The sequence below is a fragment of the Acanthisitta chloris genome, unplaced genomic scaffold (genome assembly GCF_000695815.1).
Source record: "Acanthisitta chloris isolate BGI_N310 unplaced genomic scaffold, ASM69581v1 scaffold6245, whole genome shotgun sequence".
Classification (NCBI taxonomy): Eukaryota; Metazoa; Chordata; class Aves; order Passeriformes; family Acanthisittidae; genus Acanthisitta; species Acanthisitta chloris.
In genome coordinates, this window is record NW_008675264.1 from 23,682 (window position 1) to 50,630 (window position 26,949).

The 26,949-nt window shown below is 38.0% G+C and overlaps 1 protein-coding gene across 1 annotated transcript in view; it reads right to left on the reverse strand.

The window, feature by feature from the left end:
* HEATR1 (HEAT repeat containing 1) overlaps positions 1–26,949 on the reverse strand; it is a 34,317-nt gene that overhangs the window by 5,696 nt on the left and 1,672 nt on the right. The window contains exons 4-34 of the mRNA XM_009075670.1: positions 26,213–26,353; positions 25,411–25,622; positions 24,053–24,186; positions 23,119–23,227; positions 22,673–22,783; positions 22,117–22,234; positions 20,711–20,818; positions 20,218–20,313; positions 19,145–19,233; positions 18,627–18,838; positions 18,238–18,359; positions 17,486–17,683; positions 16,116–16,299; positions 15,718–15,866; positions 13,906–14,098; positions 13,253–13,425; positions 12,407–12,574; positions 11,349–11,591; positions 10,468–10,599; positions 9,954–10,060; positions 8,736–8,879; positions 7,887–8,005; positions 7,534–7,655; positions 5,980–6,108; positions 4,497–4,727; positions 3,706–3,832; positions 3,211–3,377; positions 2,466–2,512; positions 1,479–1,602; positions 508–648; positions 6–295 (exon numbers count right to left, since the gene is read on the reverse strand). Coding sequence (XP_009073918.1) covers positions 6–295; positions 508–648; positions 1,479–1,602; positions 2,466–2,512; positions 3,211–3,377; positions 3,706–3,832; positions 4,497–4,727; positions 5,980–6,108; positions 7,534–7,655; positions 7,887–8,005; positions 8,736–8,879; positions 9,954–10,060; positions 10,468–10,599; positions 11,349–11,591; positions 12,407–12,574; positions 13,253–13,425; positions 13,906–14,098; positions 15,718–15,866; positions 16,116–16,299; positions 17,486–17,683; positions 18,238–18,359; positions 18,627–18,838; positions 19,145–19,233; positions 20,218–20,313; positions 20,711–20,818; positions 22,117–22,234; positions 22,673–22,783; positions 23,119–23,227; positions 24,053–24,186; positions 25,411–25,622; positions 26,213–26,353 — 4,640 coding nt within the window. The remainder of the gene's footprint in view (positions 1–5; positions 296–507; positions 649–1,478; positions 1,603–2,465; positions 2,513–3,210; positions 3,378–3,705; positions 3,833–4,496; positions 4,728–5,979; positions 6,109–7,533; positions 7,656–7,886; positions 8,006–8,735; positions 8,880–9,953; positions 10,061–10,467; positions 10,600–11,348; positions 11,592–12,406; positions 12,575–13,252; positions 13,426–13,905; positions 14,099–15,717; positions 15,867–16,115; positions 16,300–17,485; positions 17,684–18,237; positions 18,360–18,626; positions 18,839–19,144; positions 19,234–20,217; positions 20,314–20,710; positions 20,819–22,116; positions 22,235–22,672; positions 22,784–23,118; positions 23,228–24,052; positions 24,187–25,410; positions 25,623–26,212; positions 26,354–26,949) is intronic.

Sequence of the window (26,949 nt, forward strand, 5' to 3'; positions counted from 1 at the left end):
AGTACCTTGGGAGCTGAGGTATTGCTTGGGCTTTCAGTGTACAGGTGACCTCAGCTATACAGAGCAAAGCACTTCCCATCACATTCTTTTCCTCCTTCTCTGAAGAAATTAAATCAATGGCAGTTTTCAGAACAGGTACAAATGGTGCAGGATTTTCTGTGCCAAAACCTTTGCAGAGTAGCTTGAGGCTGAACAAAGCAGTCTGCCTGTTGATGGCTTGCTCCTCCTCTTCCTCCTTTCTTTTACACGTTGCAACAGCAATGAGCTCAGGAACTAGCTCTAAGAGCTGTAGGATCTAAGAGGACAAGAGAAAACACATATTAGATGTACAGTCAGAAACTCAGAACCTGCAAGGTAACTGTAGGCAGGCAGCTACATCTCACTACTCAAGCACCACCTGCTAGGCTTGGCACTGGTACTTGACATCTTTACGTAGAGTCAATCTCTACATCAGTCTCTCTCTGGGTACTTCTGTTAAAGGAACTGGGTTTAACCACTTTGCCTCACCTGGCTCTTCTGCCACTTTGTGCGCTGCTGCACCTTATTGTTGAGAAGGTCCATGGCCTTGCGTCTCACAGATGGCAGCTGATTCATCATTAGGCCCCCAATTACAGGGATGAAGGTTTCTGTTGGTAATAAGGCATTGACCTACAAGAAAATATGAACAAAACAATACCATAAATCCTTTTCCATGCACTGTGACATGGCAACCTCCAAATATGACAGGCAAACTCTCTGCAACTTCCCTCGTGGGTTTCAGGATCAAAGAGGAGAGGACAGGCTAGCCATGCAAAACAACAAAGCAGGTTCCAGTTAATCTGTGCTCACTGACTGCTAACCAGCCATTATCCACTAGCTCCAAGATTTCCTCAGCAATTCCCTTTGCCTGCACACTGGTGAGCTATCCCTCCTGACCCTAAGATAATTCTGCTAATGCCCTCTGCATGTATATCATGAAAACTGGAATATGCTTCACAGGTAAACAAAATCCAAGCTGTAGAAAGATGTATGCTGCAAAACATGCCAGGAGATAGCCAGTCCAATTCTACAAGAACACTTCTAAACAGATAAATACTAGACAGAAAAGCATAGGTTGTTTTCATCCTGCATTTAAATTCCATGTAGAAATATGCAACAGTTCCATTACCTGATTTAAATAATGAGTTAAAACAGTGAGAAATGCTGCCAAGAGCCATTCTCCTCCACCAGACAGACAGTGAAATGACTGCCTACAGCCAGTTCAATACTAACTAAAGGAAATAAGCATTCCTGAGGGTTTTTTTCCAGTTGTTCTTTCTAAGAAGCTGTTAGTTGTAGCTGTTAAAGTTGTTAGATCAGTTTAAACAATAGTGCATCAGGCTGCAGACCATCTAGTGGAGTTTAGTACTAATCCAATCAGAAATCCCAAAAAGTTATAATAGTATTAACAAGCAAAAGCAAAACTGTCCCACTGCTAACATGAGGGTAATGTGACATACTTTATCCAGCATATCATAGCACTTGTTAAGCAGAACCCTCCAAAATTTGGCTGTTGGCTTCTCCACGTTTCCTTCCACTGAGGATGCCACAGTGTTTATATACTGAAGAACTTCTTCTAATAGCCTAGATGAAAAGGAAGCATCTTTTAGTAAGCAGCAAGGAGATCTTTTAAAGAAGTCCACTTTTGTTACTGGAAACCATTAAATTTCACAAAACAACAAAAATCAAAGGAAATGAAATAGCTAATGGAGAGACTAGCAGATCACTTCTACAGATTAACAAAAAGCTATGGCAGCAACATGCACATAATTGTCCTTAAAGAAGTGTACCTGGTACCCCCTAATGAACATCTACATACAACAGCAGTTCTGCTTAAAAACTCAACGTTAAAACAAAGGTAGTCTGTGAAGATACAGCTGCTCAAAAATGAGCGTTCAAGAAACACAGCATTTAAAATAAATCCTACACCCTTACTCTCTTAGAACAAACACAAAAGTTAGGCCTCCACAAAAGAAACTCTCAATTTTGCAGCACTGGCTGTTACAGCACAGTGATTATAACTGTGATTGCTGGTACTTTTTAAACACCAATATAGGAGCAGCTGGGAATATTTTAACACAAGTTTTTGCACTATTTTTTTTTCCTATGAATGAAGTGGTACATTTTGCTAAAATTTGGAATTCTTCCAGAGACTCCCATCATCAACAGCATCATAGTTATGGCCAAGCATGTAAATAAGGACTATGAGAAATACAGAGGTCAATATTGGGTAGAGCAGTCTTTCAGAAATAAAAAAGACCATGTCATATTAAAAAAACAAAACCCAAACCAAACCCAAATAACTTGCATATAATAAATATTGCTTGTTGCACAGGACATTAAAAATGTATCCTTGGGGAAAAAGATATTCTAATGGGACTACACTTCAAAAATATTCCTAGGTTGTAAAAAGCTAGAAATAGGAGTGGAACAGATTTAAAGCATACCTCTGTTCCAACTTCTGCAGCTCTTGTGTCTCTTCACATTCAACTATCTGGTTTAAAAAGAAAGAATGCAAATATTAAATGTCAAACTTACCTCCTCTCACTCAGCTAATATCCCAAAACACACAAATTTGCTTGTTTCGAATGAAACATCCATGGACATGGTAATTATGAGTTCCCCACATTTGCACTTAAGCCATCATTCTAGACCAAAATCCGAGAACCTTGGGCAGTGCAATCTCAGTAGCAAACGAATTTCATGCTGATGAATGATGTTCAGTTTTAAAACTGACACTACTACCAGCTAGAGTCAGAGCCTAAAATTTTTAACATTTTGTCTTTTCAGTCAACAGTATAAATCCCAGACTAATCTTGGAATTAAACAGGCTGTGAGTGAAATCCCAGACTCCATAATGCCAGTGAGAATCCACTGGGACCAGAATTACACTTGATTACCTATTCAATCACACAAATGGAGTCTATCTGGAAAAGCCTTATTAAAAAATAATTAATATTACTAAAAGCCTTTGCAACTCTGTTAATAAAGGTGTGAGCAAGATATACTGGACAGAATAATCTTTCAGCCATACTAAAAAGGAAATTAAACCTCATCTATTACAGTATGGCAGCAAGATATACTGGACAGAATATTCTTTCAGCCATACTAAAAAGTAAATTAAACCTCATCTATTACAGTATGGTACAATTATTTGGTATGATCAGTTCAAAAGCAATCTGCCATTATTACCTTTTTCACAAAACTCTGAGAGGACAAAAGTTGTGACATGAAGGAGACTGACAAGAATTTGAAATGCCGAAGTTGTTTGTCAGAGTGAGACTCCACACTGAAGAGCTGCCCGTCCTGGTCTTTTGGCTTTGTCTCACATCTACTTGACTTTTTTGGCCCAGGATCATCTGTTGAAAACATTCACAAAACAAATTTGCATCACAGAAATCAAGTAAAACTACAGTTGCTCAAAGCCCCATCCAGCTTGGCTACAGAAATCAAGTAAAACAACAGTTGCTCGAAGCCCCATCCAGCCTGGCTTTGAACACTTCCAGGGATGGGGCACCCACCACCTCTCTGGGCAACCTGCTCCAGTGTTTTACCACTCTTACAGTAAATGTCTCCCTTATATCTAGTCTGAATCTACCCTGTAGTTGAGACAGTTAAAAACCATTACACCTTGTCCCTTGTAATAGGGAGGTTTACATGTGTTTTCTGCCTCTGTTTTCTGGTTACCTTCTTTGTTCTCTGGCAGCTCTGTCAAGTACTGGATTATTTTCATCACACTCTGGAACTGTGAACATACATCAAATTCGCAACAGATGGAAATCCAAAATTCAGTGTCTGCTTCCAGAACAGCATCCTGGTAATGGTTTAGAAATAAAAAAAAATATTTCAAGAATTAAAAAACAAATTCTAATAACGATAAAAATACTCAAAAACTCCTCAGTGAGTAAGTGAAAATGCCACGCTGACCTGGACACTGCCAGGATTAATACCAAGGGTAATAGCAGCAGGCTCTTGGAGAGAACATAGAGGGTATAAAGAGAGATTAAACTGCTGCAGCAAATACTGTATCTTCTCACCAAAGTTCCTTTAACAATTCTTTTAGTTCTCTCCATAAATTACATTTGCACCTAATTTGAGGGTCTGTCTACACAAAACCTAATAGGGTTTTTATCTTGGTCTGTACAGGAAGACCAGTATCATGTTTAACAAACACAATGAAAGAAAAAGTAAACCAACTTCACTAATATTGAAGCACTTTATAATTAGATTATTAGCTCTTCAGATCAAGGATTGTTGTACAATATGATCTGATTTACAGTCTCCAGGACAAAACAATACTGTATGTGCAGTACAAATTGTAGTCAACATCACCAGCAGGTTCTGCTATAGCCCAAGCTTAGAGCTCACTACCTTTTTTAGCATAACCTAGGGGCTTTTTGTGAACCTTCTTAAAGGCAAGACCATGAACAGGTAGATAAATCTCTTAAGGGAAAACTAGACCCCATCAGTCTGCTAACCTTGTCTGTGCTTGATGTTGCTGTTACAGTTTTGGTCACATACTGCTCAAACAGCAGCACCAGGAGAACCCAGAGGAACTTGTCTCCTCCCACTGTAGTGATGAGCTGGGACAGGATCGGCAGGCGTCGGTGCTCCGGCACATGGGGCAAGGCATCCACAAACACACGAATTATCTTTATCACCACCTCTTCCACACTTCCTGAGGTCTCTGACAAATCACTGTCTTCAGCCTGTGGACAAATACGCACAGCAGTTCAAACAGGTTATCACAGAGGGGTACAAGTGCTTGTAAATTGAGAAAACGAGAGAAAGCACTATGTGCTAGATAACAGCATTGCCAAATCTCAAGGAAAATACAAGTGCTCCAAAATAAAGTTTTCAATCACACAGTTCCTTTTCAGTGTTAAAGGAAAATGCTTCAAATAAAATAAAAGAGAGAAAAAAAACACTACTTGGCACCAGCTGAAACAAACAGGACATCTTCAAGGGAAAGCAATGTTTCATCCTTCAGAAAACTTAGCCTATAAGCCTGATAGTTATGCTCTTGCATTCAAGGGCCCAGGAGAAATAATATATATAGGCTACAGGATCTCAGCCAAATACCATTAGGTTCTCGTCACATGTATTAAATGTGTGTACCATAAATAATTTGTCACAGAAATTTGCGATGCCTGCTACAAAATGTTTTAAAGAAGAGTACATTTAAAAGAAAAAAAAGAGAGACAAAACCATGATGTCTTTAACAGAGACCTGCAAGACGATGCAAAATGTATATACATATATATATAATTAAAAATACACTGGGAAATCCCCAGCCCATTGTTACAAGATGGCTTTTTTCCCCCCCAATTCCTTTTTTCATAAGAAATTTATATGGCATTTTTCCTGTTTAAATCTATCATTGATTCAGATTTATTAGTTGCAAGTGAAATCTGAATGAAGCAAAAATTAAAAACAATGATGTCTTTTTGTTTTACTTTACAGCCATTTATCTAGGAGGTCCAGACAAAACCAAGAGAAGCCCCACAAACACCAAATGGAAGAATAAAAGCATTTGTCAAATATTATATACCTTTCCACTTCTTTCAGACCACGTCTACTGTTGATGTGACCATGACACATTACTATAGGACTAATAACCACCAATGGTTCCTTCACTGACTCCAGTAATACTTCCAATGGTTCCTCTACTGACTTGCCTGCTATTTTTATGATGGAAAACTTGAACTTAAAGTATGTTTCAGATCCTCTTTATGTACAGTGATGATAATGTCGGCTAAGCCATACAGAAACTCATAAGACTCAAAAAAAGCAGCAGGCTGATGAACTCCAAGTCAATCAGACACAGAGAAGTTTGTTAATATATGATTTAATACATATCTTAATATAATCTTAGAATAGGTGACAACTTATTTTAGCACTGACAGTCTAAATAAATACTCTACTTTATTAATAATCTTTCCATTAAGTAGGCAAATTTACCTGGATAAGAGCAGGAATAACCATCTGCACCGTCTTGTTAATTACTTGGAAAGTGTAAGTATCATCCAGACGCAAGACATTTGCTCCCATGAATGTAAAAATGGGCATAATGTTATGGAGAACTTTATCCTGGAAAAGAACAGATGAAATTAGTTTATGATACTCTCTACATTATACCTTTAGGCATTTCTCATTCTCACAAAGGCCACTAGATTCCTATAAAAAAGTAAAAAGAATCATGAGTATACTCCAAAATCTCCCTAAACTAATTTTAAATGTATATTGTCCCTTACTGCTACTTACTATGTGATTGTTGCCCTAAGGAAGCAATTCAAGAGGGGAAATTGAGAATCTATTCTGATGAAATACCTTGTATCCTTCAACTCAGTGCTATGGTAGTATGACAAGAAAAACCAGCTATGAGATTATTTCCAGAAACACAAATGTGATTGTGGCACAGATTCCAGTCATTTTCATACCTTTCCCACCCACTTTTTATATCTGTAAAACATCTGCAATATCTACAATCATGCCATGTAAACCAACCATGGTCAGGCTCATTTTTGGCTCTTTTCAGGGCTAGACTGTAATCAGAGTAATTAATTTTAAGGGAGCTGGATTAGAGGTGTGACCTAGCTCAAAAGTTAGTTCCCTAGATTTTGCCAGAACTTAAAGCAAGAAACCATGGGCACATTTTTCATTCAATTTTAGTCAAGGGAAGAAGTGGTTTAGACTCAAAAAGAGAGATGAGACTGATACAGAATGTTTCCTTGTATTCTGACCTTGAAAATCTTGTAAGAGACAACATTAATGTAAAATAAACACTTGTTTCTACAGCAGGTGATGGCAGTAAGATGGAAACACAGAGAAAAAAAACCCAATAAAACCAGCAAATCCTCCAGAAATTTGTCAAAAACCATTCCAGTTTTGCCTTTAGGAAAAAATGCTCTCTTTCCAAATGTGTGAAGAAAACACTGAGGCAAAGATAAAGATACAAACTGAGTTTGATACACCCAGATACACTCTGTGGTTTTATAGTTTCAAAGCAAAAGAGTCTTACTTAGAAAAATGTCCAGTCAAATCTCAGTCCTTAGAAAAAAATGCCTTTTTCTCAGTCAATTAAAATCAGACCAACCTGGTTTTATCACCAGCTACAACTACATTTTTCAGTGTTGTACAAGATAGAAACCTGAAAGAATGCATGTGCTATCAGGCTAGTGTTTTCCCTCTTTACATAAAGGAGAAGGAGAAAGAAGAAACAAGGCATGAGAACTGTGAGCACAGCAGGAAGGTGAGGCAGGGCTGCTGTCAGAAAGCTTCTTCCATTTCTAATGCGTTGCATTGCAAGCTGTACAGGTGACCAAAGCATCAAGACAGAGGTTTGATTTTGAGTAAAACGCAATAAACGGCCTTAAAAGAGCAGGGAACCTGTACATTTTGTCTCTTGCTCCTTTCAGAAAGTTTCTCCCCACAGAACAGCTTTGTATGTTCTGCACTCTTCCCAATATTTGGAACCCAAAGAGAAGAGCAACAAAAACTTCAGACACTACTTACAGGAAACATGCCAGCAACAGCACCAAGGAGCAGCAGAGCATGGTGGTGTGTCTGGGGCATTTTAGAAATCCTGATGCACTGAACTATCAGTTCCACGTTGAATTTTTCTTTGTCAAGGACACCTGCAAGTAAAAAATATTCACTGATTAACACTTTTATGGTCAACCATTTAGGAGTGGTTTCAATTTAAACCATACCTAATGGATCCAAAAAAAATTATTAGGAAGGCAAACTTGTGTACCCCTATAGCGAAATCTCTCTCTCCTCAACAATACAGTGTAGACTGAGGAAAAAAAATGTTAAGAGACCACTGCTTTGATGCTGAAACAAGAAATGAGTCTGGCAACTTTTACCTGCTGAGACCTTGCTACTATCTGATGACAATTTCTGACAGATGTTTAGCAGGCAGCTGAGGATCAGCTGCTTTGTATATTCCATATTTTCTTCTTCTGATGCCATAGGTTCCAGACACCTAGACATTCAGGAAAAAAAAATTAGAGACTGAAAAAGGAGACAGAAATATAGGTGACCAAACTACATATTAAGATACAGATAAGAAACTGCAAATCTTCATTCTAAAGAGCCTTTCCTAAAAAGTGTCTCTTCTCTTGTTTTGTTCCCAAATGCATCAACTGGTCTAATAAAAGGCATTTATCAAAGCACTGTCAAAAGGATAAGTATAACCTGAACTGTGATTGTCAGTCTATGTAAAGGAGAGTCATTAGGAAAGACAAACACTCAATCTACATGTAAACTTTCCTAGAGTGCCTGGAGATAGGGCTGGCAGGAAAATAAATAGTTTCCTTAATTTGCACTGGATGAAGGCTGTTCCTCAATGTGTTGGGAGGAACTTTAATGCTTAGAGTATTGTTATAACAGCACTGTCAGTTGTGGCAGTTTTAGCACAAGTGTCACCCTTCTTAGCAATCCCAAGTCCTCAGCCCAAGAAAGCTTTCTCATAAGAAGCTACGGATCAGGTAAAAATTTTTAAAAGCCCATCATATTGTTTAAAGGGAAAAAAAATCACAGTCACTTCCTATTCCCCTCCTCTGACTGAACTAAAAGAAGTTCAAGTGAAAAAGGCAAGCTAAGCTACAAGACATGGCAACAAAGCAGAGATGAAGCAGCCCATATTTTAATGCTTTAGAGTGTTTGCTGCAGAAGAGCATATTCGAGGACTCGTGTTCTAGGGGCAGCATTACCGGCTCAGCAGGTTAAAAAGCACAGGGACCAACGCCTGTGGATGTCGAAGCTTCTTCTTATGCTGCAGTAATTCCAGAATAAGCATAACCCTCTGCCAGTTGAAGTGGCTTGTTTCTGGTGCCAATTCTGCATCTTGAGGCTTTCTAGAAAGATAAGACAAATAATCAGGATGTACATTTGCAAAGGAAACAGTTCAGTGTTTCAGAGAGCAAACATATGCGTAAGTAAAAAAAGACAAATTTTCTTTTGCATAGTAATGTCCTCTACTGCTGCTCCTGGGAGAGGGGGCAAAGTGTGGGCTTTTGATTGAAACAGTCAACAAAACATCCAGCCAACAAAACCTGAAAAAACAACCAAGTTCAGCATGCCTTCTGGGCAGACAAACATTCTGCACAATGATGTAGACTTCTGTGGAAAAAAATACAAAATCTATTACCAAGTGACTGCCCTAATGCTGATCTGTTTGCCATCCAGGAAACTTGCACCTTTGGAACAACCAGCTGGCTAACTCACTGACTCTGCAGGCAATGGGGGCATGTGCAAGCTTGGGTGTTTATAAACTCTGACAGATATAATTTACAGATGGATCAATCTAATAGGTGGTGATTGTTAAAAATGGTCAAGTGAAGGAAAACAAGAACAGCTATTCTAGGTCAAACAATGAAAAATCAACCCAATATCCTGTTTCAAAAGTGGCTGAAAGGTAATGTTTAAAGAAGACAGTAAGTACAGCAAACAAAATGGGTCCTTCCTTATGAGAATGGAGAGATGAAACAAGACAAAGATCTAAAAACTAATGATTATATTACCATTTTAACAGAAACAAAACACTGTTCTTTAGTCAACTAAAAGGAACATTTTGATGAGCATCTGTAGGTTTCAGCCATGTGCATGTAATTTGTCCACAGTTCTATATTACAAACTGGCTTTCCTATCAACAAAAAATGAATCTCATTCAACTGTGTTAAGTCAGATTCTATAAAAGCAGATGTCAACATTAAAAATGCTGGATTTTTTTTAAATTTTGACTGTACTTCCATCAGTCTTCACACAGCAACATGAGTTGGTTTCCTCCTGCCAGCAGTAGCTCAGAATTATTTTACTGTGTAGGGGAAAACAAGAAATTGATGCTTATGCTTTCAATATAAGCTATGCAATGTATTAAGTGATGTTTTCAAGCTGTACAGATAATACCTATGGGTTTCCAGTCATTTTACCTCTGTTGCTGCATTTTCTGCCTTCTAGTTTGCTGAACAGTGGCCAGACCTTTGGTTTTCTCAGGAGGCTCCAGTTCTCTGACAATCTGCTTAGCACACACCGTAATCTGAAACAAAACAATAACAGTGCAAGCACCAATGAACAATGTGTCACATCACATATCTGTGTCACCTCCTTTTTTTTAAAAACACATCCCTTGCATGCACAGATGGCTATATAATCCATGTATTCAAGTCATATCTCAGAAAATGAAAATCAGGGCAGCAGAAAGAAATTACTTCTGCTGAATTCATTCACTTAGTGTAGTAAATGACTGATACATGGCTTTTAAAGAAATACCATCTAAAGGTAGTTACTTAACAAACTTTTCATGCCATTTAACACTATTCTATTATTTGACAAATAGTTTCTGATTCCTCTCACGCTATAAATGAATGTTATTGAATGCAATGACACAGAATGACACTGCAACAGGTTTGAGCATATTTCTGTGTTCTGGAGTTTGCCACTTACCCCTTTAAACACGCTGCTAATTGTCTGGGCACAGAGTGGGTTCTTACAGTTTAAGAGTAAGTCAAACAACACTTGTAGTAGCTTCTGTTGCACCATTCCATCTGACACAGCTGCAAAGAATGGCTTAGTAATCTACGAAAGGGAAAAAAGAAAGGATGCAGAGAGGTTTACTGTAAGGGGGTAACAAAACCACAAGCAATGGAATTAGATATGTTAGTTTATCTACGACACATCCAAACACATACATGTCAGTATTGCAAAAATGTGCATATTGACTATGTATTTCTATAGATCCAGGATGCCTTAGATGCAAATCATGTACCTGTGAAATATCCAACAGACATACTGATTCCTGACATTTTTCACACAGCTTGCCTGGTGAGGGGAACAAACTTGCTGTTGCCAGCCTTTGGGAAGTCTATTAGGCTAATAGAAGGCCTGAATTTGTAACTTCGTTCAAATGAGACTATTTCTCCCCTACTATATTTTGTTAACCATTGTTCCCCAGAAGCAAAACAACAGTAAAAAAATACAGAAGTAAAGCTCTTGCCTGACTGACAAAAACTAAGAAGAGTGGAACAGTTGTATCTGTAATGATACAGGAATTCCTCTGCATGCAAATAGAATGATATTTCTACTCTGTGCTTGTCAAAAGCCAAAAATATAGCAACTGGCAATTCCTCCTCCTGATAATTTTAAGAAAGTTTTGCAGACTCTTTACATGTTTCAAAGACAATACAGAGACCTTGAAAACTTGTGCTAAAAGAAAGACAGGTCAAAAGCTATGGATTCCTTCACACAGAAGGAGTCCTTGTGAATGCAGCCCTAAGCACTGCCAGTTGCTTTAAGGATAAAAATAAAGACCTTTCATGAAGCCATACCTGCCCAAGTGCTGTGAACTGAAATGGTGGGATTTCTTCATGTATTTTCTTGGCAGCATGCAAACTTTTAACAAATAAATCCAGACTCTGCTCATTCTTGCACAAGAGGGGTGCAGAGTATTCATTAAACTTTCCAAGGATCAGGTGGAGGAGAAGAGCTTCATCTTTCAACAGCGCCTCAGGTTGCTGAAAGACCTTCTCTAGCAACCGCTCTAGGACAGGCAGGAGGTGAGAAAGAATCATCTGCAAACACAAAAAATTTGTAACAGAAGTTTTTATCCACTCTCAATTCAACCAACTTCCAGCTTCCAGCACAGCTTACTTCACTGCAACATCCCCTCTTCAGTAACACACTGCATACAGTGTTTCAAGCAACAGGAGTTCAAGAGGAAAAATATAAGACTTAATGTGAGATTACCATGAGTACACACTCATGTGCTACTTTGCTTTTGTACTTTGCAGAGTAGTATTTCATGTTTTTAAAGTAGAGAAACCAGGCAATTTTTTCACTAATTTATGCTGTCTTCCTCAAAACCCAAATGTGAGGCAAGAATGCTCACCCTCTATGCAGTTTGCAATCCTTTCAAGACACGTACAACCAGAGCATAAAAAAAATCTAATTTAATTCATTTTTTGAATTTGGAACTCATGTATTTTCCAGCACTTAGTGAATTCTGAATATACTAGAGGCGCATAGGTTAATACCTATAAATAAAATAGACAGTACTACCTAAAACCTTGCAATTCACAGAAAACTCTATATTCACTGATATCTAAACAAACTAGTAGATTTCTTCTGAAGCAGTCTTTAGTAATGTCAAAGAAGTTTCCCTAAAAACTCCAGTGAAAAATTACATTACTGCAGCCATTACATTTCTGGATGGAGCATGCAAATATTTTGTTTCACTTGCAGCATTGCTGCATATTATTGGAGGAGTCAACTTAATGCCTAATAGTCTAATACATTATGGAGTTATGTAACAGCATTATTACTAAATTAAATTTTACTTCAGCATCTCAACTGCAAAACAGAAAACAACTAGAAAAGTGGCACTTACCTCACCATGGACTTCATGAAGAATTTTCATTAAGTTTCTTGCAATATATGATGGGAAAATAGGGCTCTGTACACAATCAAGTATGCTTTCCAAAGCTTCCAACAATTTTTTCTTCTGGGATTTCTGTTTTGGTTGTGCATTAAGCTCCTCAAATAGAGTTTCCATAACCTAGTTCATTAACAAAGTGAAAACTAAGTTCTTTCCATGCAATAAAAATACCTTAAACCAAAGTTTATTCAATGCTTTCATAATAACAGTCTAGATACAAACAGAACTCTTTATCTGTATTTACATCACAGGTTAATATAAATCCTATTTGTCTGATATTCTTAATTCTCTATATGCAGTAAATCACTTGATTCTTGTTCTAGTCCTATAGACCTCATAGCAACTTTTCAATATCTGAAAGGGCCTACAAGGGACTCTTTGTTAGGAACTGCAATGATAGGACAAGGGGTAATGGATTCAAACTGAAGGAGGGGAAGTTTAGATTAGATATTAAGAAAAAGATTTTTACTCTAAGGGTGGTGAGACATTGGAACAGGTTGCCCAGGGACATGGTAGCTGCCCTGACCCTGGCAGTGTTCAAGGCCAGGCTGGATGAAGCCTTGGGCAACCTGATCTAGTGAGGAGGTGTCCCTGCCCATTGCAGAGGGAATTGGGACTAGATAATCTGTAAGGTCCATTCCAACCCTTAAATTCTATGATTCTATATTAAAAATCAGTCTACTATAGTATAAAAAGACAATGAACTTTCCCTGCTAGTTTTGATTTCTTTTAGAGAAGATGGGAGCTCACAGCAGCAGATAAAACCTCTATCAATGAACACTTCAATAACAAAAATACCTGTGCTATATATGTAGGGTCAGATATAATCTCTTCTGTCTTTTGCTCCAAGTGCTGAAGAACAGGATAAAACAGAGACTCCTTCATCCCTCTGAAGGAATGGAGGCAGTTGAGAGCAGCCCTTCTTACTTCACTCACAGGACTACCCAAGTTAATCAGCAAAGATATCACCACTGCAAGAAGAGTGAGGGAAGGAAGGAAGGAAGAAAAGAACAGAGTAAAATGAGTGGTCAGATTTTTACTGTATCTGTGTCTGAAGAGGCATCAGCATTATTTTGGAATTAAAAAGTAAACTCTTTTCACTAATCTCACAGATCCATGGCCTTGAATTTCATCACAGTCCTTATATTCATGTTTGAGCTCAAGAGAGTTCATATATTGCTACTGACTGTCACATAAGGTGTTGCAAATGACTCCTTCAGCACAGCAGTGTGTTTCTTCAACACATTTTTTTAAAAACTGGCTTCATCTACTTTCAAGCTTGGACTGGTAACTGCAGCAGTGAATCAGCAAGAAAGAGCTGTCTCAGCCTAGTGCAGCTGAACGTAAATAACTAGCCTTTATGGGATAAAATACAGTAAAATTGCACAAAATTAAAAAATACTGCAATGAAGCCTTTAGATGAGAGCTAGATAGATACTGTTTTACTTTACCTGGAGATGATGGTGATAGCAGCTGTTTCTTTTTCTGGTTTGTCTGTGACTCAAGCAGTGCATAACCAATATATAGAGCTTGAGTCTGTAGCATTGCCTTGACTTCATAGTTGAGATGATTTGAAAGGTTGTAACTGTAAGTCCATAAAACTGAAAGGAATTTGAAGAGAACCTCTGAATCTTTTAGATGTACCTTAAATTTAATGAAATAAGAAAAAAGAGAAAAGCACTTGTTTAATTTATTTGACAAACTACTGCTCAACATATCTGATAAACCATCCACATCAAATGATGAACGAGTACACTGAAAGAGAACTGAAGAGGCAGAAATAGTGTCTTTTGGGAAGAAAAAACTATTGAGTAGATGCTTGCATGTATATACAAGTCCAGGTGCTACTTAATAGCTAGCTTATTTAACAGATAACTTGTGATCCACAGGTAGGTAAATAGAAGGGATTTTTTAATTAGACTGAAAACACATCCACATGAACATTTGTATAGCATGCACAAGAAAACTGTTATATGCAAAATAAAGAACTTTCATTCCTGACACAGGTCAGAGTGACATCTCCACCCAGCAATAGTAATATCTGTTCCCAGAAGATTCAATTCTGTTCTAACACATTTACATCCAACTACCTTAACTTTGCTTTAGGACCTTCTGCCAAACTTTAATGAGGATAGCTTCTGATTTTGAATCAGTTACACTGTCTCCTAGTGGTATGCCAAAGCAGTTTAAAGTTCTTGCTTACTACATGGTCTAGCACTAGCTTGCATGCTTTTCTGTCTACAAGATGCTCTCTAGAATCCTAAGAGCTCTTCATTCATTCAAGGCAAGTGCCCACTCAGCACCACACAGACTGAGCTCAGCTTGTCAGAACAACTGATACAGCTCCTGACACTTTTGCCTATTCTCTTTGCCACAATTCCACCAAGATTGTAATAGTCCACAATGAAAGAAGCAAGTTATTACTACAGCAGTTGCCTTCACTAGGTCCTAGGACATTACTAATCCCATTCCACAAACTTTCTGCAGTCCCTCCTCCAAATTTCTTCTCTTCTTCTGTGAAGTATGACCCAGCCTGCTCAGTCAAAAAATCATCCCAAAATAACCTCTTTCTTTCCCTGCTGACAGCCTTTAACTAGCCAGGCACTGAATCAATCTCTTTAGCTCAGTGTCAGTACAATTTCACTAGATCTTGGAGTGACAGTGAGAAAGTTATATAAATTAATTAACATCCAAGACAAGTTTTGGTATGAAACTATTGATATTCTTTCCTTCCTCTGTGTGTCATGTGCTGTTCTTCATGAAACAGAATCAAATTCCAGCTGCAGAGCAGCTTTGTGTCAAATACTTGCTTCCCTTTTCCTCAGAATGTAGTTACTACTCCCTGCCACCTAAAATCCAGACTGTCAAATCCCTTATTCTCTTCACAAAAATGTATCACTAAATGTGGGTGAAAAAACATGAAATGATGTAAAAACATGCAATTTCTTCTAGAAGTTTTCCTTTCAATTTCTGTATTTAAACACTAACATAGCTTACAGAGCAACCCTTCGTTTTGCTCCCAGATAGAACCGAAACCTTTAGCTCAGAATTTAAGCTCTTGACTATGTCCCACAAATCAGTGCTATATTTTCACCTTTAACTTCATTGTGGTTTTAATTAGGGTTAAGTAACCAGACGAAGCTCAGACTTTCATCTGCCACAAGCAGTGTTGATGATCTGGTCACCATTTCCCTCAGTTTTTTAATGTAGCTGCATAATAGCTGATGACTAATAATGCAGAGCAATAGATGCAAACGCAATACCTTGAGTAAGAGATTCATCAGTGCTCTGTACTGAACAGCATTGCTTCCCTCACTAGCTCCAGAGACAAGCAAGTCAAATAGCCCCAAAAGGAGGTGCAGGTAGTCTTGGCTTTCTTGATTCAGAGATTCAGGATTCCACCAAGTCTCCTCTGAAAAATACAGGTTATAAATAAGACACAGTGGATGCATATACCTTCAGGAACCAAGAGAAAACAGACATCTCTAGTTAAAAGAAGACAATACATTTCCCTGACTTCATGGTCACAAGTATTGAGATCTTTACGGACCTGCAAGGTTTGTAAAGGTTTAAACAAGGTTTCCTTGTTTAAACAACTTCCAAAGAAAACAACTGAACTTTCTCCAGTGATGTAGGAGACAGTCAGATCCTTAACACCTACCTTTTGAAAAGGACAGAGGAGGTTTTAGGCCATTAATGAAGTCTTTCAGTAAGAAGAGGATCATAGCTGACTCCTCTGCATGAGCATTCTCATCATTATTGAGCTTTTCTATATATGCAGCTAACAAGTCCTTAGGCACCAAAGTTTCCTCTGTGGTTTCAACAGACCAATTTAGGGGAGTTTCCTGCAAATGAAAATTGATTTTCATATATTCTGTCACAATTCCATGCAACAAAGAACAGAAATTTAGCACTAAAATTCAGCAATATTTAATTTCCAGCCTCCAGACAGGTATCCTTATGAAGTGAATGACATTTCTGATTTTACATTGAAACTTGTATTTGCAGTTTCAATGTAAATGCCAGCTCTTGTTACCATAATTAAGAGTGTACGTAAGTGAGGTAACAGAAGACTAAAATACCAATCTCTCTAAAATACCTCTTTAAAGGGATTAGGAGTTTCTCATAGCATTTTGTGGACATTCAGTTTAATCCTTTCATCCATCTCTGTTTCAGCAACGTATATTTATATACAAAACATCATTAATGGAGTAATCTGAGGCCAGAATAACTAATCACCACTTGTGTATGTGAGGGGTGCACACACACAACCATGGCCCTGCTCATGTATGTTTCTACACACAAAAACACCCCACAACCGTTTCACAAGGAATAAATCAAGAAAATCCCAGTAGGAAATAGGTATAAAATATAAGTTAAAAAATAGCAGAAAGATGAAGAAATACTATCTGAACCTTATTTCTACCCCTGTGGTGGCTCCTCCTTCCACCTTCATGTTATACCCCAACAAGTGCCAATACAACTGGTTATGGAGCTGCACAATAAACCAAACCCCAAGAAATTCAGGAACACTTTGAATACTGTTGCAAGGACTTGCTTGAGGTTGCAATTCGCAGTATCAGGTGTTTCAGCTTTCTGACCGTTTTCATGGCCCTTCTCTGGAACTCTTCACAAAAGCACTTTTTCTTATCCAACTGTTTCTCCTTCTTTCCCCTACTGAGTGAGCCAGCAAACCTTTACTCAATGACTACAACCCCTCATATTCCTAAACCAAACAATGACACTGTATGACACTAGAGGGTAACTGGCAGAAACACCTCAAACTTTGTGCCAAGCACCAAAACACTGCATCAACTGGTGGGATGCTGGCCCAAAGCTCTTGTTAACGTAGACTCACTAGAGTGGCAAAATATAAGAGCAATTCTTAATGGTACTGCTACCAAGTGTATGTATTTGCTCTGGAAAGAAATGAAAGTGAGATTATCAGTCCTGCTCAAAGTTCCTGAACCTGTTCTCCAATAAAAACGGATTTCTCCAATACAAACCCTCTCCACACTGTTTTCACCTTACCTCTTCAGGATCATAAGCTCTGAGATTTGTAATTTTTTTTTCCAAGAAGCTGAAGACTCTGATGGCCACTGAAAAATAATTTTCCTTCATCTGTGTATTGCTGCAGCACTGAACAAGCACTGAACCAATTACATGAGTAGTTACTTTCTGTCTCACACTGTCAGATTCTGTTTCAGCGACGAGTATCAGGTCATCAACCTTAGAGAAAGAAGTGGAGGAAAACCAACCACGAAAAGTCTGTAAGACAGTGGGACTCACTGTGACTTTGCACCGTTTTTCATTTGCACGCTCAATTAAATCCTTGTTACCTTCCATCATAGGTAACAAGTTACTGTTTTCTGTAGTGGGACTCTTTGGAATCTGGGAATGCAAAAACATCTTTTTCTGTGAACTATCCATAGGTATACTTTTTTATTCTAAATTTATTTTTTAGAAAACTAAAAATTCCTTGAGTTTAGTTACCCTAATCATTTGTCCAAATAGGTAATAGCTTCACTTCTTTTTCTTATGCTAAGGTAGAAATCTGTTTTATCTAGATTGTTCTTTTCTATATATAATATAAATATAATATATATAAAATACATAAATTATATAATGTATATTATATATTTTAATACATATTTGCCTAGAAGCTTGATGACAGCACACTAGCGCAAAGAGCACACAAAGTTCTTGTGCATCACATTTGTTCTACTACAGCGACCACCTGAAAAGTAGTATATTTTGAGGTTAGGGTAACATGGTACTCATACCGTTGGCGACAGTAGGGAAGGGTCCCCTGAAGTTAAGTTTTCAGATAACAGCAGAACCATTTTCTTATTGACCACTCCAATCAACTCAGTGGATGTGGAAGATTTAATTGCCTCTCCAAGAGCTATAGCAAGGGAAAAAAAAGATCAGATAATATAAATATACTAAACACACACTGATGGCTCAATAATATGTAGAGTCAGTCAGGAACATACTAGACAGTTTCTTTGCCTTTTCAAAGAGATTTTTAAAGAACCCCATTCACACTCATGGCTTGATAGCCTGTGAATGACAGCCAACCTCCTTCAATAGGCGTTTATGTTCAATAAGGATAATGTCCTAAATTGTGACAAATTATCCCCTATCAAATTAGTTACAATTAATACATTACCTTCCGGCCAACCTTTCAGTAAAGGGTGTAAGGAGCAGAGTTCAGATTCTGACAGACAAACTGACATTTTCCAATCTGAAGACTTCGAATTTGCACTAGTGATTACCATGAAAGGTAACAACTGCATTACTGCTCCATCTAGTAGTTCTTTCTTCTCTTTCAAAATCTCTTCTTTGTCTAAAATTTTTATTGCTCGCTCCAAAACTTTGTACCTAAAAGAGAGTAAGTCATGTTGAAAATACATTGCCCAACCAAACCAGCAACATTTCTCTGATTATTCTCCATTTTTCATGGTGATTTTCTGAATCCAAACAGCAGTGAGAATGAATATGAAGTTATGAGGATTTATGTGAAATGGTATGCAATTAACTGAACATCTTTCCTACTACTCAGCATAGATATAGCATAACAAAAAACATTTGCAACAAAAAACAGTTTTTAAAGTATTCTTTAGAGTTACTTTTTAAAAATGTAATTTATACAGAAAGAATGCAGACTGAAAAAGGGCACAAACATACCACTTTCCATCCTTTGAAAGATCAGCTCTCTGGAAGATGTTCAAAAGACTTGATACTACCACTTCTGGATTGATTTGTTTCCTGAAAATCTGAAAATCAATCAAGAAAACTGAATGAAAGTACAATAATAAACAAAATAATTTACTACATTATAATGAAAAATGCATCTGCTATACCAAGCAGAAACACAGATCAAACATCACTAACTGCATTACTACTGATGGTCATCCAATGACAATATTACCAGTGTAAACAGAAGTTATTAGGCTGCCCAATATGCCTAAGTATGGAGAATTTATCAAATGCGAAATGTTTAGTAAAACAGATAAACAATATAAATACTTTATTATTAAATAAGAATTGCTTTTACTTTATATAACATCTGGATAACAAAAATATAAGGCAGATTAATAAAGGTTATTCAAGTTTAAGGAAGCACTCACGTGCTTCTATTCCTATTTTTTAGTGATTGACAATGAATGAACACACAAGACCAATTATACTACTGCTGCTAATATTCTCCACTACTACTACTAGCAGAAGCAATAAAGACAGACTCTTACTCTAGCTGGAAACAATCACTACAATGCATACCAGAGTCCTATCCAGTAAACCTGAGCTGCAGCTCAGGACTTTGCCACTATCAACTGACCAAATGACTCTCATATGGAAAAACTCAACCGAGCACTTCTCACTAGCGTAACGCCTTGTGACTGCACCATTTTCCATCCAAAGGCAGACAGCATGGCTCGTGTTTGTATAGAAAAATTACAGGCTAAGCAGGAATAACAATAATAAAAGATGTACATATCCTTTAGTAGGTACACTAAAAAAAACCAATAAATTCCGCTTCACTGCAAACACTTTGTGAAGCATCAGGACGCAGAGATTTGGGGGGTAGAACTGTGAGGTGGCAAACAACACAAGCCTCCTAAATTTGTACTGCTTTGTTGTGTCAAAGTGTAAAAGTCATACACTATGGGCACGAGTACAAGAAGGGCAGCTACACAGAATACATTCCAGACACATTCAAGACCAGCTAAAATCTCACATATCAAAAGGTACACACTTACCTCTAAAGAACTGAGAGCAGACATGACAACATCTCTGTTGTCATCCTTGAGCCGACCAAAAATTGCTTCTTCTATGAAAGATGGATCAAAGCCTTCCTGAAAAAATAAAGGGAGACAGAGTCAAAGGGGGGGGAAAATCCATTTATCAGTAGCACAATTTTCAGGCTTTTAACAACATACCTGAATTCTAGTACAAAAGAAGTGTCAATATAATCTAAATTAAACTTCACAGGCAATAATAAAAGAGAGAAAACAAGAAATATTCATTAACTTAGATTTTATCTTATAATGCAAGCAGCTTAATAAACAAGAACTACATCCAGACTGCAGAATATGGGAAAATGGTGGCAGAAGCCTACTGAAAACACCATGAAAAACAGTCAGGATGACAAATGCACAGTTTAACATCTTCAACTGGTATGTCTGGCAAACAGCTTTTAGAAGACAATCTATGTTAAGCCAGTTCTGTAAGTGAGAGCTTCAGGACACAAACCTTTGATGTTTCAATAGCATCTTTCAAATGCTGAAGAGCCAGGACCCGCACAGCTGGCTGAGGATGATTCAAACTCAGCAGAAGGGAGGTATCAGAGTCTTCCAGAAACTGAAATACAGATTTCACAGTGACTCACTGCATGTTAAAAATACTTTAAATATACATAAGGATAATGGGAGAAATTCTTATAGCAATTTTTTGTACCAGAAGAAAATCTGTATAATCCAGACCTAAAAAGTTAAATTACAGTACAATGTTATTGCATAACTGTTTCAAATTTGGTCTTCACTTTTGCAGAGAGTTTTTGGAAGGTAGTTTGAAAAGTACAGTAAGTCACAGACAGCATTACGTCCTAGGAAAGCATTACACTTATCTAAGGATTCTGAGAAAGCTCTAGTGACAATGTCAGTGTGACAGAGCACAGATAGAAACTGTTAAAAAGGCATCCCTGTCAGTCCAATTGCGTGCACTTATCTCAGGAACCTTAAAGCCAGAAGGGTCATATGCCTTTGTTCTGCATGCCATGTTTTTCTGTTAATCCACTTGTTATTCAGACACAGAATCTGTGCCTTTGTTAAATCAGTAAAAAAATACACGAAGCACTTCTTTATGTAGTTTATCGTATTTTCCTAAGTGCTTTCAGTCTTTCAATCATTGCAAACAACAGCCATAATACTAACCATCTCTTAATAATAAATCCCTTGGACAGATCTGCTGCAGTCATGGCTATTCTGTGCTAGGCTGAGTTTCAAATGCTCTTCAGAAATGGCACAGGAAGAACTCTGTAGTCTCTCTATTCTTCCATGTTACCAACTGCAAACATTCATAAAATCAATGCAAGAAAAAGGACAGAGCCACCTTCTCTCAACAGCAATAAAGTTGTTTGTCAGCTTTCCCAAAACAGACACTTGTGACACTGACAACATCTTTAAGCAAGAAAAGACCTTGGTGGTCACGATCATGTTGTCACTATTGACCATTACAGCATATGTAGTGGTCATGTTCCTAAGGAAAAACAATATTGATAGCAATTGGAGCAGGAGGAAATGTATACATTTTAACCATGGTAAAAAGCTCACACTCATGAATGTTCATGATAAACACATAAGATCTGATAGCTTTGGATTTTACCACAATTTTGACCAAGTCCCCACCAAAAATTAAATTTAAGCAAGCTTGTGGGATTTTCAGTTTGGTCTGGGTTTTGGTTTGGGATGCTTTTTGTCTGGAGGGGTTTTTTTGTTGTTATTTGGGGGGGTTTTGTTGGAGTTTTTTGTGTGTGTGTGTGTGTGTGTGAATGGTAGAAATTTTGTTTAGAAAGAGGAATAGAGAGTAGAACTTTGCCAAAAACCAGCCTTCTGACAGTATAACCAGATAAAAGGATCACGATCTGAGTTTCTACATACCTTATATTTGCCACAGCTTAATGAAAGAGAAATAAATTGATGAAAAAGATTTTGATCAGCCTCATCTGTGCAATCTTCCAGATGCTTCTCCAACACAGAGTCTAAGGCTTTAGGATACCTGTCGACAGAAAAACACCAATATTTTTCATGGAGGATTACAGAAGAACATGCATTTACTACAGAAATACAGGGAAATGCAAGTAAACTGAATTCACATGCACTGATTTGAACCAGATGTTTTAAGTAACTTTGCAAAGGCAATCAGCCACTATGCCTTAACACAGATGAATAATAGGCAGACCACTAGGAGAAATACTGAGCAGAAAAGGTCATGCTGTACAAAGCCAATAGGTCTGTGTCCTTGTATTACAGTGATAAAAAAATATGCAAGGACAGATCAGAAAACCAAAATTTTGACAAAGATTATGAGTCAGTTATTTACACCATACCTATTTGGGCAAGAATATTGTGCTTATTTCACCCAGTCAGCCAAGATTATATAGCTGACATCGCCACTCTATAGATTATGGGTCTCTCATAGAAAAATGGAACTTACTTTTTCTCAAGAAGTCTGACAAGAGGAAGAATCTTTTGATTGAGTGCTGCCATTTTGGTAGGATTAGATTCAATCTCTGTACCACAGGAGATATACTCTTCAAGAAACTTGCTAAAAGTACAAACAAAAGGAAAAGCCACCATGTTTAGCATAGTACAGTGTTCATTACAGCTACACAGCACAGTGCTAGACAGGTTAGGATTAATATGCATTAATTATTTTATTGCCCCTGGCCTTAAGTTTCACTTTGTCCCACAAGTACTTCTATGAGTGCTGAAAGCATGGCTCTTCTGAGTTACTGAATGTTTTAAGTTGAAAAACCCAGATAACTTATGACCTCAGGAACACAAACTCAAGCAATGCTAATTTCATTGTCAGGAATTAGTTGTTACTAAACCAGAAGTGACTGTAGTACTGCCTAAGAAAAAGAATTGAAGTTAACTCACGAAGCCAAAAGGTGATCTAAATCCTCTTCCAGTGGTACACTCTCAAGAATAGCTTGAAGATGCTTGATGCAAATGTCATTTACTGTCTCCTCAGATTCTTCCTGCTCCTCTAAAGACAATGTGCAATGATAAAAGATGAACAATAGTTTGAAAAAACTCCCTTCTTACTGATTAAAGCTAACAGCTTGTTACAGGCATCATCCTCCAGTGAACAAAGCACACAACTTGAGGACCACAATGTTCACTGATTACTAGCACTAACTCCCTGTGAGCTCCTAGCAATGCTTTATACCAATGTCATGAAAACGCCAAAAGCTGGATTGCTACCCGTAGATCCAAGCATGCTTCAGAATGCTCCAGACCTGCTGCTAAGACCTGTGCCAGCAAGTCCTGCAGAATTCCCTGGTGGAAATCCAGACTTTTTCAACAAAAGAACTTTTTCATTTGTGATTCCACAGTTACAAGGCCACAGTGCAAACAGACTCACTAGTGCAGACACAGACTACTACTGTATGCCAGTCAGCCTTGATGTCCCAAGCTGTTGCCAGGCACATTTAATTCATCAGGTAAACATCGATCTCCACTAATTAAACTACATATGGAGTACATGTAGTCTACCTAAAAATGCTTTTGCAGTACTACAATACATCTCTGAGTGAGAAACTCCATACATCAAAATGAAGTTACTGATGAAATACTGCAAATCAACATCTAAATCAAAGCAATACAGGTATAACAATGTCTAATTTAGCCTCCTGTGTAGAGCCTGGATAAACAAACAGGAACAAACACACAAAAGCTCAATCAGGTCTTCACATGTATCAGCACAGTTTTAATGGAAAAAAGCAACTAAAATTATGCAGCTGCAACATTTACCACAGGTATCTGTACCTAAGACTAAACAAAATCTTAAAAAGAACATGTGCTAACTTACCCATATTACTTTTCACAACAGCACAAACCAGGTGAGGCAACAGGTAACGCAGAAGAGGAGAGACATCATAGCCTGCTGATAGGCCTTGCAACAGTGCTACCAGTTCTGGGGTTTTGCACAGATAATTAAATGGCCTGTACAATGGAACAGAGGGAGGAAAAAAGGTATATATGCTCATCTGGGTTACCCACACTTTCAAATCATGCAGACTTCGCGAGGATTCAGTTTTCAGCATCACATCACAGCCTCACTGCAAACAAATGCTGAACAGATTCAGAGGGTTTCACTTCCTTATTGACAGGTTTATTGGCACATTTAATATTCAAGAAAACAGGGTAGTGTCAGTCACACTGAGCACAGCTGCTGCAATGGCACAGTGAACACACCTATGCTTCTGCAAAGTTGGTAGCACATTAAAAATACCTGAATGAATTGCATTAAGAGATATCCTCACAGTGCAAGGAGTCTATCTATCATCCAGCGGCAGCAAAAGGAAGGGATGAGGAGTAACAGCTCAATGACAGATAGAGTAAAAGCAATTTCCTTTTCTGCTAATACAAAGTTTCATCTTGTCTCCTTTTACCTGGCTGGATGCTGCATAATATATCAAGCATGTCTCTCTTTAGTTCCCCACACCTTCGCTTTTAACCCATTTTCCTCTACTACGACAGCATTCTGGAAGGGAATCACTGTACTTTCCCCCAAAGATATTTATTCTATTGGAATACCCACGCTAACCTCTCTACTGGCAAGCAAACTCCCTGTAGCATGTGGGACTTCCATTACTGTGTTCAACTGCATGTTAAAAGCACTAGCTAATGCATCAGGGCAGGGCAGGGCAGGGTAGACAGACTGATGGGAATGTACTACATGTACCTCCAGGAGAACACCTGACCTGTGACACCAAAGAAGTGGTGATATATATAGAAGCACTTACACTTCAGGTATTAAACTACACAGACTCAAAGCCCTTCCATTCAAGGGACGGAACTTATTTTTTCCATGGTATTTAAATAAGTTCAAATTTGCACTACCACCATTATGCTGGCTTCTCCTACAGGACTCTCATTTTCCAGAAAGCCTCTAACTTGGCAGGGTTCAGTTTTGCGCATTGACAGCAAACCTTTGCTACAGGAAGGGGCAGGAGAAGGACCAAAAGATGAGAGACTCACACCACTGAGACACCTCAGCTTTAGTGAGCATACAAATTTTCAAAGTAAGCCGAAGGCACTTCCAAGCCCTTTGAAATGTTAACTACCAAAATTTCTGACAGGGAAGTATCACTTTAATGAAGGGGACAGAAAAATATGAAATTATCAAAGTGCAGTTTGGGCTTTTAAAAAGTCATGTAGACTTACTTTTTCCCAAGTTTATCTCCTTTCTGAGTTTGTAGAAGTAGATTCAAGCAAGCCAGCCCATCCCTGATTAATGAGGGCACTTTACATAATGTCTTGCTTATCTGTACCATCAAGGACTGCACCAAGGAAGTCTCCACTGTCACTTTTACTGTCATCTGGCCAATTATCATGTATGTTGCAGCTCTGTAATCCTGTATAGAGGATTTCAAGCCCTATGAAAAGAGATAGAGGTGAATTTTTAACACACACACACACACACACACAGAGAGAAAAAAAAAGTACAGTAGAATAAAAATAATTTTCACTCTGATATCCATGGAATCACACCACCTTCTTCTCCAGGTGTTGACTTTTAAGGGATCTATAAACTCAACTTTCAAGAAGAAAAAGCTGTCATGCAGGGTGCACAGAAAAAGAACATTATTAACTGCTGCTCACTTCATTAACAAAGCAGCAGTCCTGGAGGAAAGAGGATATTAAAGCAGTCTGTCCACCCTGTTCCCATTTCCTTGTGGTTTAGCATGATAAATCTCAAGGGAAAGAAATTAATTCAAACTGTGCATCCATTTCTCACAGTACCATTCCTCATGCAGAGTAGGGAACAGAGTTCTTAGAGTGCTCATCTGAGGTGTGAAAATCCATTATTTCTCACGGACCTTCACCTGCCTGATGTTTCAAAGCAGGCTAAGAGTGGTACAATACATATCACATAGAATGTCCCTCTTAAATGCTATCTACAGATGAATCTCTGCAGAACACAGTACACTTCATCACAGAGGAAGGAAAACAAAGCTTCACTTACCTTTTGGATGTAAGGGAGCAGCATAGAGACTATAGCATCTGTTATCTTCTCTGCAGCTCCAAGAGCTGATACAATGGTGGAAGCGTAAAACACAAGAAGAACTCTCAACTGAGCTGAGTTGCCAGGACACTCTGAAAATACCTGGATCACAGAAAAAATATCAGTTGTTCAGACATCAGGAAGAGTGGAAATGCACATATGGCATCCCCCAAAACTAGGGAAACCTCAGACCTCCAGTCCTACCAGCTCCTACTGACACAAGTCATCACCTCTCCTAGCAGTAACCCTCGCCAGGTTACTGCTTCCTCATAGACAAGGCAGAAGGAAATGGGTGCTATTCCTAATGCAATTAATCAGAAGAAGGTAACCTAAATCACTTGTGATTTCAATGTGATGCTCAAGACTCAGAACTGGACAGCCAAGAAGATAACTGATATATAAAAAAAAACACCTCCCACTACATCTGTGAATGAACCCTGTTATTGTGTGTGCTTTGAACAGTTTGACAGCACATGCATACCAGTTCTCTAAATAACTGAAACTATCATACATCTTACCCTTCTGAGACTATATAACTAGTCCTTTCTTTGACATTAGCTGAAAAAAAACCCAAATAAATTTTCTCACCTTCTAACATTCTCAGTTTTAAGTTCTCATCAATATTTGCAGATGTTGTTTAAAACACCCATGATAAACCCCAAAAGAGATAAGGAGATTGAAGGCACAGTTACAAAGTA